At 43.4% G+C, this 13,641-nt stretch overlaps 1 protein-coding gene across 1 annotated transcript; it reads right to left on the reverse strand.

The window, feature by feature from the left end:
* Positions 1-6,225: 6,225 nt before the first annotated feature.
* LOC147616084 (pentatricopeptide repeat-containing protein At1g06140, mitochondrial-like) lies at positions 6,226-9,285 on the reverse strand. Its single transcript, XM_086778720.1, has one exon. It carries the CDS (start codon positions 8,915-8,917, stop codon positions 6,800-6,802), a length of 2,118 nt encoding a protein of 705 aa, XP_086634846.1. The 5' UTR covers positions 8,918-9,285; the 3' UTR covers positions 6,226-6,799.
* Positions 9,286-13,641: the final 4,356 nt, after the last annotated feature.

Raw genomic sequence — 13,641 nt, forward strand, 5'->3', positions numbered from 1 at the left:
TGGTTATGTGGCACATCACTATGCATATATGGCAAAGGTTGTGCAGGTTGTAGAGCCCACATGCATTGATGAGGCTGTTGGAAATGTGTGTTGGGAGAAAGCTATGGATGAGGAGATGGATGCACTATATGGAACTGAAACTTGGGATTTAGTGCAATTGCCTGAAGGCAAGAAAGCCATTGGATGCAAGTGGGTGTACAAAGTTAAACATAACAGTGATGGAAGCATAAACAGGTACAAGGCTAGATTGGTAGCCAAAGGATATGCACAGACATATGGGATTGATTATGAGGAAACTTTCAGCCCAGTTGCCAAGATGGCAACGGTGAGAGTTGTGATAGCAGTGGCTGCCTCAAAGCAATGGTCTTTACATCAAATGGATGTAAAGAATGCATTCTTGCATGGGGATTTGCAAGAAGAGGTGTATATGTTGCAGCCACCTAGTTATGAGGATGTGGGTCACCCCGAGCATGTTTACAGGTTGAAGAAAGCCTTGTATGGCTTAAAGCAAGCACCAAGAGCATGGTCTGACAAGATTTCTGAATATCTTGTCACTATTGGCTTTCATGTAGCCAATGCAGATTTCTCGCTATATGTGACACATGGTGATAGAGGAGTTGTGCTTGTTGTCATCTATGTAGATGACTTGATCATTACGGGGGACCATGATGCAGAGATCTTTGATGTAAAGATCTTGCTAAGACAGAAGTTTGAGATGAAGGATCTAGGGGAGCTCAGATATTTCTTGGGCATTGAGGTGATTAGGTCACCACATGGTATTGGATTACTGCAGAGACAGTATGGCTTGGACATATTGTCCAAGTATGGTATGACAGACTGTAAGCCTATTTCTGTGCCATTGGATCAGAATGGCAAGTTGAGTGCAGATTCAGGAGAGATCTTGGAGGATCCTACTATGTACAGGAGCATAGTAGGAAGTTTGATATACATGACGATCACCAGACCAGATTTGAGCTATGCTGTTGGGTTGGTGAGTCAGTTTATGCAGGTTCCACGGAAACCGCATTTGGATGCAGTGAGACGCATACTGAGGTATGTGAAGTCTACTTTGCATTGTGGACTATTCTATGAGACTGGGACAGAGATATGTGTACATGGGTACACAGATGCTGATTGGGCTGGTAGTATCTCAGATAGAAGATCTACCAGTGGATTCATTTTTTCTTTGGGGAGTGCTGCTGTGACTTGGAGCAGCAAGAAGCAGCCTACGGTTGCTCTGTCGAGTACAGAGGCCGAGTACAGAGGAGCTGCTATGGCAGCATGTGAGGTAGCTTGGTTGAGAAAGCTACTTGCAGATTTGGGTCTATCAGTGGATAGACAAGTTGTCATTTTCTGTGACAACATTAGCAGTATACAGTTGGCCAGGAACCCAGTTTTTCACGCTCGTACAAAGCACATAGAGGTCCACTACCACTTCGTCAGAGAGAAGGTCTTGGCAGGAGACCTTGACCTTGTTTATGTCAGCACAGAGGATCAGGTAGCTGACATCTTCACCAAAGCATTGGGTACAGAGAAGCTCCGCAGATTCAGGGCTTCGCTTGGTGTACATGAGATGGAGTTGAGCTCGAGGAGGAGTGTTGAGATATCGAGCTCATCTAGTGAGGCGGTGGACACTGATGACCCGCCTAGGGGATAGGCCCCACACTTACACCACTAGCATGGTTGGTGAGATCTTGGGTGATATGCGGCCAGTGGGATGACAGGCTGTGTGACAGCCATTCTAGAGACTGGCATAGTTATAGCGCCAGCTCATTTAGTCGGGTTCACATTATAGAGAACCCGTGTATGTATTGGTTGAGTACCTTTCATATTATGTGTACTCTTATCTTGTATATGGTGTGTTGAGTGTTGAGTAGAGAAGAAGAAGATTTTCAGCCTCTCACATTGTGTGTTCTCTATTAGGGTTTTGTGAGTGTGTGTGTGTGCTTGCAAGAGCTCAAGCTCTCTTCCCCCCTGCATCTTTTCAATTTGCACGACATAATCTATCGTAATTGTTTCATGCATGGAGAGAGGAGAGAGAGAGAGAGAGAGGGAGAGGGGTGTATCTTGTATCTTGTACATTAATTTTGAGTTGCATGGAGAGAGGGAGAGGGGTGTATCTTGTATCTTGTATATTAATTTTGAGTTGCATGGAGAGAGGGAGAGGGGTGTATTTTGAGTTGCATGGAGAGAGGGAGAGAGAGGGAGAGAGAGGGAGAGTGGTGTATCTTGTTACTTGTATATTAATTTTACGTTGCATCAAGAGATAAGGAGTTAGAATAGGGGTGTAAAGAGATAGAAAATAAGACATGGGGGTTTAAAGAGAGAGAGAGAGAGAGGGAGAGGGGTGTATTTTGAGTTGCATGGAGAGAGAGAGAGGGAGAGGGGTGTATCTTATACCTTGTATATTAATTTTACGTTGCATCAAGAGATAAGGAGTTAGAATAGGGGTGTAAAGAGATAGAAAATAAGACATGGGGGTTTAAAGAGAGAGGGAGAGCTAATGGCTTGTTATGCGAGATGCTATGGAGTCTTTGAAGCTCATATAAGAGCTAAAGGTATCAAGAATGGTGACTACAATAATCTTATGGAAAGGACCAAAATGGCGAGTGCTTTTTTCTCTCTCTACTCTCACTCCCTCACTCTCACATTCTCTCCCTAGGACCCTCTTTCATTATCTCTCTCGATCTCACTCTTACATCCATAAATGGCTTCGATGAGCTCCACCTTGAGCTCTATACGCAAGTTCTTTGCTACAACTCCTTTGCCTCTCTCATGAACCTCCTTCCAAGGTTCCACCATAGCCACTAACATGGCCATTGCAAACTTGAAATCAAGCTTCACTACTTGCATGCCTTCTTTCTTGACAAGCATGCATCCAAGGGTGCTTCCTTCGAAAATTCTCCATAGAAGAAGCAATAGGTGCAAATAATGTGAAAGCTACCGAGGCTTCCACCCAAATACCCATCTTCCATGAGCATCACATTCAAGCTTCACCTCTCTCGACGATGAGCTGAATATTGGACTGTATTTTCAGCCCTTACATACTTGCCCCCATTTGGACAAGTGTGCACCTACTATGCTCTTTGCAATATACAAGAGCCATGAGATTCACAAATCCCACATAGCAACCCTTCTTCACCTAGAGCATTCTTCACCTAGAGCATTCTTCTAATTCTCCAATCACATATGAGCATCTTCTATGCTCATAAACACCAAAAAATCTGAGGCAAAATCTTCACAAAATACCTTCTTGAGATTCCTCAACTTTTATGGCAGCTTCCGTGATTTTGATGATGTAGAGTCCAGAAGTCTTCATATTGCTAAAATCTCCATTTTCAGCTTCATAATCTCTCTCCAAATGCAATACTAATAACAATGAGTGTGCTTAATTTTTTTCATAATAAAAGATGCAAAATCATAAAAAATTGCTTAATCAAATAACTTCATAAACAAGAAAACTATACATAGATATGCACCATGATCAAGAGCCCATCTTGGCTCTAATACCATGTTAAGATTCCTAATATGGGATTGGTCATGGTAAATACCAACATAGATTAAGCATAACTAAGGGATTAAACCACACCAAAAACTCCATGACTAGAGAGAGAGTGTATCACACTCAACACAACTCTATTGTAATTCTTAGGGCCTTTACAGACCAAAGCGTGCGCCCGCCCCCCAAGCTAACCTTTTTTGCTTTTGGTGGGCATGAGAGCAAGGCTATAAAGGGAAAAGAGCCTGCCGCCCACGGCCTTGGGCAGGGGGTCTGCCCAGCGTTGTCCACCCCACGGAAAAGGCGGGCGCAATATCTTTTTGTCGCATGGCACATTGCCCCTATAGAAGAAGACCGGCGGCGGGCGAGGAAGCCTCCGATCTGTAAAGACCCTTAATGAACCATACAATAAGAATTCTAATATATATAGCCCTCATCTCACTTTACATGTGTGCATCCATGTGGCACTCTTTTCCACTCTTTTGGTCAACACTCACATACCATACAATATCATATGTGGCATTCTTATCTTTCCACACTATCTTGCACCTCTAGGGTGCGTTCACACACTCAACCAAATAACCCAAGCTTTAGTTTACATTGCACATTTCAACAGACAGCTCTTGGCGGCTAATGGCTTGACGTGTGTGGTCCTTTGACACGAGTCTAGTGCGACCATGGCAAGTGGGAGTGGTAGGACCCCTTCAGCCCAAAGAGCTCGACCACTCTTTCACTACACAACAAGGATGGGTCGCATGATTCAAATGCATGTGATAGATGGCACCACACAACAACAACAGAAATCATTGGGCCTCCCAGGAAATTATCTGGCTTCCTTGGAGATTTCTCAATGTTGGCACTTAGTTGGCCATTGGTTTTAAAATCTATCCCACAAATTTCCTTGGTCAACATATGTGGCGACAGGAAGGTTACACTCTTCGTTTTGTAGTTAGTCCACCATAGCCTCCCCGTTGGCACGACATAGTGTGCATGTTGTAGCCACACTCCTTTGGGCATAAAGGTTTGGGAGAGGATACACGTTCGTCTCTCGTATTATCACCTGTCTGGGCAAGTCGTTTGTGCAGTCTTCTGGAAGACTAAACCTTAGCTTACGCTTAAGTCTACCCCTCCCAACCTCTTCCTGCTCTTGAACATGCTACCCCTTTGATCCAACCTGTTCCTTCTCTCTTTCTCATCTATCTACGGGCACGTTCATCTCTTTCTTGATGCATGCCCAGAACTCATGGATTTCTATGTAGCTTGAATCTTCTTATTCGGCTTCTCCAACTACAAAGCCACCCGGAGCTCTATTGGGGGCAGGTGTCAATTGGCTTGAGAATGCCTCTAAGAGCCCTCCTAGTATAAACTAGTTAAAAGCTAGTTATGTATACATGAATGCATGCTCCATCTTCATCTTGCGACTGCTGCACGGGTACTAGCTTTAGGCTTGGTACAGCGCCAAATATACTACATGTGCAAGTGCAATCATATTTGGGCGGTACTATGATCTAACCTTTGGCTGTACCGACGACCTTTAGTTTGAGACGGCTTGGATAGATTTGGTAAGTGCCAAATATGCTACATGCAAGCAGGCTTGATTTTTGACAGCCTTCATGGACATTTTTGGCTATTTTGTAGGTAAAAAAAACTTGTAAAAATATTTCTCAGCCGTCAAAAATTATATCTAAAACTTGCAAGTCTTCAATATTGACAGGTTTGGTGAAATATAGCTAGTTTTTTTTTAAGTATAATTCTTTACAAATATTTTAAAATTTTGCAAGTATTTTGGGCCAAAATGCTCAGACGAGTGTCAAAAAAGTAGCTATGGTCTCATCAAATTTGACCGACAAAGGTACTTGTTAAAAGGCAAGGTGAGGGAGATTTTTTGGGGACACCCTTCCTGTGATTGCAAGTCTAGATGGGCTTGAAAGTTGTGCCAAGACATTTGGTCACCAAGCAAATATTGCTTCAGTTAGGTGGCCCAGTTCGATGGCAACAACCCCGGACTTTTCAACATATACTGTCCTTGTGCTATATACAGACAAGTAGCACAGTCCCCCTTTATCCGTTTACCTCCTCTGCTTATTCGCTTTTGTATTTTTTGAGCATACAACCTCCACCTTTTTGAACATGGCATGCAAGCTCCTATCAACTGAAGCTCATGAGTGGAAAATAAAAGCCATTTGTTGTAGTCATCTATTGTAGCAATAATTTAGCACTAATCTTCATCTATGTTCATTTGCAACTTGTGCTTAGTTTTATGTTAGCCTACATATTATGGACGCACAAATATCTTTCACAAGATTTGTGATCATTAGTCATGGGACAGGTCCATAACACACAAATATCTTTTCCGAGATTTGTGATCACTAGTTGTGGGGTGGGTTGTGGTATGGTTGGACTTGTTGGCACAACTCATTCTTCCCTCTTTTGCCTATCACCTAGAAAATGTGCCAAGCTGTGGGAATAGTGACAACAACAGCTATATCCTACACCTATTTCTACTACTAGTTCACACCCTCCTGAATAGAGGTATTGTGCTCATCCTAGGAGAGTACTTGAGCTAGGACACACTAGTTTTTTTTATATACAGAATATGCTTCATGTGTCGCCCACCAACTAGAGCTTTCTTTTCCTTTTATTAACTTTTCACTAATCACAGCAGTGCTAATAAACTATCTACCTTACATTAAAGTGCAAAAACATTTATTGAGCCTTGGAAGTCTTACAAGACACTATTTTGAGAGCACAGTTTTATTTCTTTCATTAAATCAATGCTGAGATGAATTCAATCTCCTCCTCAAGTGTTTTTTACGTGTGTCAAAAATGGACACAGATAGTAGAGACCACTTCAATCTAGACCCTCTTGCATGTAGATTTCCTTGGTGTCAACTCTAAGGTGCACCCTGTAGGTGCCATATCTAAGGTGCAGTTTAACACTGCAACACATAGCTAATGCACTGTGCCAACATCACCAGTACTCTCCATAAATGGATGCAGTTAGCATTTTTCATATGAATAGTTAACTCCTCGATATGAAGGGCACTCATCATAAAACTGCATATATTTTTACCAGACATGGGCGTTCCATGGAGCATGTTCATGAAGGCTCACGCGAGAGCTGACTTTGTACAACCCTTTAGCCTTTGCATCATCAAGTATATCCTGTGTCACCCAATGCAAACCTGGGACATAGTTGCTCTTGCATTTTAAGGGAAGGCTCTTCTGACTCAGCAAAAATATTCTTCTTTCGGAATGTTTTTGATCCCCAACCAATACGAATAAACGATCCCACTAGCATCAGTTCACCACCACCATGTCTCTCATTGCCTCCACCTTCTTTACATCCTCCTGCATGCCAGCATCTGCATAAATGTTACACATACAAATATAAGCTGCAGCTTCCTTGTCATCTAGTCGCACAGCCTGTTCAAAGGCCTGTCTTCCAAGCTCCACGTTACCCCACTTCCGACAAGCACCCAGCATGGTAAGCCACATCACAGTATCGGGATGGGACGATGTTTTCTTTATCATTGTTACTGCCCTGTCTAATTGCCCTGCACGGCCAAGGAGATCCACCATGCAAGTGTGGTGCTCAAGAGTTGGAGTAATGCCATATTCTTCACTCATGGCCCCAAAGTATGTTTCGCCATTATCTACCAGACCTGCATGACTGCAAGCATTAAGAACACTCACGAATGTGACTGAATTTGGCTTGACACCTTCTCTATTCATTCTATCGAAGATAGAGACAACCTTTACAAGTTCTCCGAGCTGGGCATATCCTGTAATCAGTGCATTCCACGATACTACATTACGAATCGGAAGCTTGTCAAACACTTCCTCTGCTTTTGCTAGCATGCCACATTTGGCATACATATCAACCAGCGAATTGCCAACAAGTTGGTTTGTTTTCAACAACCCATTTTGTTCAATGTCAGTATGTATTTCACTGCCCTTCTCTATGGCTCCAATGCTGCCACATGCTTTCAAGCTGCAAGTGAATGTGACAGCATTTGGATTGACACCCTCAAGTTCCATCTGTTCAAAACACTTCAGTGCTTCCTCGCCACACTCGTGTTGTGCATATCCTGAAATCAGTGCATTCCATAAGACAACATCACGAATTGGAATCTTGTCAAACACTTCCTCTGCTTTTGCTAGCACGCCACATTTCGCATACATATCAACTAAAGCAGTCCCAACAACAAGATTGCTTTTCAACAACCCTTTTCTTTCAATGTCAGCATGTATTTCTTTACCCTTGTCTATAGCTCCAATGCTGCCACAGGCTTTCAAGCTGCAAGCAAACGTGACAGCATCTGGTGGGACACCCTCGAGTTGCATCTGCTCAAAACAGTTCAGTGCTTCCTCACCACGGTCATGTTGAGTATATCCTCCAATCAGTGCAGTCCAGGAGACTACATGTCGAACTGGAAGTTTGTCAAACACTTCCTGCGCTTTTGCCAGCATGCCACATTTGGCATACATATCGACCAAGGCAGTGCCAACAACAAGATTGCTTTCTATCAACCCTTTTCTTTCAATGTCAGCATGTATTTCTTGGCCCTTGTCTATCGCTCCAATGCTGCTACAAGCTTTCAAACTGCAAACGAATGTGACAGCATCCGGAGAGACACCCTGGATTTTCATCTGTTCAAAACAGTTCAGTGCTTCCTTGCCACACTCATGTTGGGCATATCCGGCAATCAATGCATTCCACGAGACTGTGTTTCGAATTGGAAGCATGTCAAAAACTTCCTGTGCTTTTGCAAGTGAGCCACATTTGGCATACATATCAACCAAGGCAGCGCCAACAAAAAGATTGCTTTCCAACAACTCCTTTTTGGCAATATGAGCATGTATTTGGTGGCCTCTCTCCACATCTTTCAGCTTAGCACAAGCCTTCAATAAGGTGACAAAAGTATATCCACTCGGGTGCAGAGAATCATCTTGCATTTTCTGGTAGACGGCGAGAGCACGCCTGGACTCCCCACATTTCATATAACCATTGATTAGAGAGTTCCAGGAACACTCGCTCCTAGACAACAACTTGTCAAATACATTCTGAGCATTGCAGATGCTTCCAGCTTCCAACAACATGCAGACTAGGTAGTTCCCGAGTGATGTATGAGCTTCTAGCCCATTTTGGCGCATGTGGGCATGCAAGCTGAGAGCACAGCATGTTAGGTTTCTCTCTTTCGTGCACTTGAGCAAGATGCCCGAAAGGTTCTCAATGGACGGCTGGGGCAGCATCTCTTCTTCCAGAGAAGCAAGGGCATCCTCTAAGGTAAGCGTCTCCCCACTACCATCATCACCACCGCCACTGTTGTTGTTGTAGTTCTTCTGCGCTAGCAGAAGACCTTTGGGCGACTCTTCTTCCATTCTCTCCAGCCAGCACCGGCCATACACGCACATCGACTCCTTGCTAACCCTATGCTTGAAATCTGGGACAACAACAAGGCTCTGCCTCGGTCCAAGCAGCAGCAACAGCTTGCGTCAGCCTTTCGTACAAAAACCACACATGATGCAAAGCAAAGACGGCAGGTGATCTTCTGCGTTTCAGTGAGCGCGAGAGAGGGCTGCACAGTGCATAGCTGCCGTTACATTTAGCTCCTCGAAAACCCTGCGCAGCACTGACACGGGAGTTAACCTAGGTCCACAATTAACCAACATATGTCATGAATTGCTCGGTAGCATGCATGATGGAGGATCAGGTAAATCGGTAGCACGCATATTCTCACAAACTCAAAGAAGTGATGATGGATCATGAATGTTGGAGTGAGCACATTTGCCCCCTAAGGGAATGTTCCAAGCCACGCCTGGTGATGAAGTCAATTGGGATAGATTACTCCCACCTAAGGGAATGTTCCAAGCCACGCCTGGTGATGAAGTCAATTGGGATAGATTACTCCCATCCTTGCACTTTATACAGGAGTACACACATGGGTATGCCATACCAAGGCAACTTGAGCACGTAGCTTCAAGAGTAAATCGTATATTCCAAAAGTTAGTAATGAAAGAGATCCATAGGCTTATATACTTGGGCCCCCATTCATGCTAGTCCTAATATTGATCTTTCACACTAGTAGGCCATGGCCTTTGGCCCATACCCGTATATACAAAATCAGAGTAACCATGTTACAAGCCATCCTTGCCCTTGGTTTCATCCTTGAATCAACTCATGAGATGGAATGCAACTCTAATAACCATGTAAGCCATATATATATATCATGTTGTGGCCTCAATATACATGGCTTGAAATCTGTCTATGAGAGCATAATGTCTTCCATACACCAAAAACTGCATGATATGCTCCCAAATCAACTCCCAAATGATTACCCATATTAATATGTAACTCCCATAAAAGACTTCTTGCATGAGAACTCAAGTCTTCTACTTATGGAACCTCAAAAACTGTCATAACAATAATTTCTAGCAAGTAAATAGCTTCAATTTAGCATTAATATTCACGCAATTAATATCACTCAAGCATCACTCATGGATCTATTCAAACCCTTCAAACCCTTCCAACATAGAGTCGGGTTGCCATGAAGCTTCTTCAAGAGGTTATCCATGTCATTTGACTAAGTACTCACCATAGTATGGTCGCAAACCACTCTTTCTTGCTTGCCCACTTTTCTCTCCACCAACATATATTCAACCCTTCCTTCTTCATCCATTGGTGGTAGCTCATCAAAAACTTGCATGTTGATAGGATTTTTGTGCCCAAAAGAATATACCCAATAAATGTGTCTACCCCAACCCAAGGGATAAGAAATAAATTATCGAGCATGTGTAGAAACCTTAGGAATAAGGAGTTGCTGTGTGGCCACCTTCCATTATGGAACTAGCCGTTGTCACCCCAGCTAAAAGAAGAAAGAGTACTTGCATGTACATACGCTAGAGGAAGGGGAGACACTCAAGAACCAGGAGAGCGCATAGTGGCGGGAAGCTTAGAGGGAGAAGAATTGTTGTGTGTGAGCCTGGTTGTAGAGAAGAGAGTCGTGAGAGAGCCGAGGTGTTTTCGTGAAGCAGCTCTATGATAGCTAGCTATTGAAGTCTGTTTATTTTGAGAAGAAGGCGACGCAAGATTTGTTTGAGGAGACTTGAGTCTACCCAAAGCAGAGGTTGCATAGGTGATAGAGAGTCTATAGGAAGTTAGTTCCCTAGGAAGCTGCTACTCTGTTGGTGGTCCAAGTTCCAGCTCAAAGACTTGCTCAACGATTCGATAGCTTGAAGTTGTTGCTTGATCCTTCCTATACCTTCTGTGCCAAATTTGCTACCCAAGGCTTCAGTTCTATTAGAATAACCACTTCTGTTCTTATGGGCAATTTCCCCTTTTGAGCTTCTTCTTTCTTTTTCTGTTGTTCTCCTTCTTTCCTTTTTTTCTCTTCTTCCTCCGTTCTTCTCTTTTCTTCTTCTTCTTTCTTCTATTCCTCTTCTTCAAGCTTCTTCTTCCTTTCTTCCGTAGCGGCGTCTTGCTTCTGTCTCTTCTCCAGCTGCCTTTTTCTTTCTTCTTCTGCCCTTTGTTTTTTGACCACTTCCAGGTCAGGTTGCAGCATCTCTTCATCTACCCTGTGTTCTCTCTTCTTGCTGGCTTTCTGAGCAATCTTCTGTCATTCCTCCTCATCATCTATGTCATCCTCAAATGACCTGAAAGTGACCTTGGCAACTTTCAAGGATCCTCTGGCTTCCTTATGTTGGTGTTTGACATGGACGTCTGCTATCCGACAAGCCACAGACCTGGCAGCCTGAGCAATTGCTCCTAGGTGCGCATGTATTATTGTGGGTTGTTTCTCCTTAGCCAAAGTGGCTTCCCTCTTCGCCAGATTTTCTTTGTAGATGGCAGCCCAATTTATTTTTTCTCCTACTTTTGCTGCCTCTGAGAGTAGTCTATAGTTCTTATATTGGACATATCCTTTGTCTTGCCCATGAACATGACATTCTGTAAGAAAAAGGTGAATTGTTCCCATCAGGTTTCATCTACCACATCCTTCACCTGATGCATGTTTCCAATCTTTAGAATTTCTTCTTCCACCCTCGACTTTAGATTTGTGTCCATCGCACCATCCATTGGTAATCTGAATGCATGATGCACTGCGAGCTCTGAAAATTTTATGGGCTCCTTTCCCTCTATATGAATTGTGTTTGTCTCTATATGAATTGTGTTTGTCTCTAAAAATTGATTTATCGGTTCCCCCCCCATCCTCGGGGTCCTGCAGCTCTTCCCAGTTGTGCTCCAGTAGTTTTTCAAACCCACACTTCCTTGCCCAATTCTAATGCTCTTTCTTCCTCATATTGGGGATGATCACGGTAGAGGCTTTTCTCAAGCCTTTTTTATGGCCTCTAGGACTTGTTGATCTTCGGCATGGTGATGTTTTCTGAGAAAGTGCTGCAGATTGGTGCGAGAGTTGTGAGCAAGAGGGAAGATTGTGAATGTGCATTTTTAGACTCCTTGTGTTCTTTTTTGCGATGTTTTCTCCTGTTCGCTTCCTTTTTTTGCTATGTCATTTTTCAGCTTCCTAATTTTTGATGTGATGTGACCCTTGATTCATATCATGGTTGTCGTCTCGGCTTAATGGTATTAAAGCATTCTTACCATCTTCCTGTCTTACCGTTTGCGAGTGGGGTTTTAATGATGTTGTGACACCTATCCTCCATGCAGTTGCTTATGCCGTCATTGTGGCCTTTTGAGTTGTTGACATGGATCGGCGGGCTGGCACACACTTCGTCACTCCCTTTTTATTGTCTTGGCATTGATTAGTTGTGGAGATTTGAGGTTTTGTGGTCTGGCCACCCTTGCAAACTAGCCATCCTTCTGTGGCTTTGTGGTCTTTTGAATCTTCCGCATCCACCTCCACTAGTGAGATCATGCCACAGCATATGCTCCAAATTGGCTCCTGGTCTTCCGCTTCTGCTTCTTCCGGTGTAATTACCACTAGGTGGCCTTTGTATTTTCTCATCCTGAAGCCATTTACTATCTTTGGAAAAGGTGTACTATCCAAGTTCTTTAAGGTAAAGGCATTCTGGTTGATTGGGTCTTTCACTATGAATGGTCTGATCCAGCGGATTTTGAATTTTTCGGGGTGAGGTCCCAAGTTGGAATTGTAGACCAATATAAGATCTCCTTTCTAAAAAATCATATGCTTGAGATGCCTATCATTCCAAGCCTTTCTTCTTCGTTGCACTATCTTCGCCTTTAGAGAGCTAATTTGCCTTTCTTCCTCTAAGGCTAAGAGCTCTTGTATTCTGATCTCCCGAGATTCTTCCATTCTCTTGACTGGTCACTCTCAGAGTGGGTACAAAGAATTCCATGGGCATAACTGCTTCCAACCCATAGACCAGCTTGAATGGTCTTTGCCCAATTGAGACTTTGTAGGATGTGTGGAATGCCCATAGGGCCACATCTAGCTTCTGGTCCAAATCATTTTTGTTAGCATTTATAATTTTCTTTAGAATCTTGGTCAGAACCTTGTTGGTTGATTCCACCTGGCTGTTGCACTCTGGGTAGTAGGGTGAGGACTTCTTGTGATTGATCAGGTATCTCTCCATCAACCCTTTCATTACTTTGTTCATGAAATGTGTGCCTTGGTCACTGACTATTTCCACCGGCAATCCATGCCTAGCAATGATGTCCTTGAAGAGGAATTTCACCACCTCTTCTATGGAGTTGCTCTTTACAGCTCTAGCTTATGGCCACTTGGTGAAATAGTCAATAGCCACAATGATGTACTCGCATCTTTTGCTTTTTGTGGGTGGCTCCAACAAAATCCAATCCCCACTTCATGAATGGAGATAGCGGTAGTATAGGTGAGATGGGCAGTCTATTAGAATCTCTGGGTTGACCCATTCATTGACAGACATCAGAGTTCTTTGCTTCACTGTTAGCATCCCTTATGACAGTTGGCCACCACAGGCCTACTTGCAAAATTTTTCAGGCTGTTATTTCTCTGCCCATGTGTCCTTTGGTGATCCCATAGTGTGCTTCTCTTAACACAGCTTACTGCTCATGATCCGGGACACATCTGTGTTAAGATCTGGTCTACGCCTCTTTTGTAGAGTTGCCAAGTAATCATGGTGAAATTTTTGCTTCTTAAGGCAATTCTCTTTTTCTTGTCATCAGCAGTGTATCCTTCCGG

Source organism: Cibotium barometz, chromosome 39 (assembly GCF_041138505.1).
Source record: "Cibotium barometz isolate CiBa-2024 chromosome 39, ASM4113850v1, whole genome shotgun sequence".
NCBI classification, from domain to species: domain Eukaryota; kingdom Viridiplantae; phylum Streptophyta; class Polypodiopsida; order Cyatheales; family Cibotiaceae; genus Cibotium; species Cibotium barometz.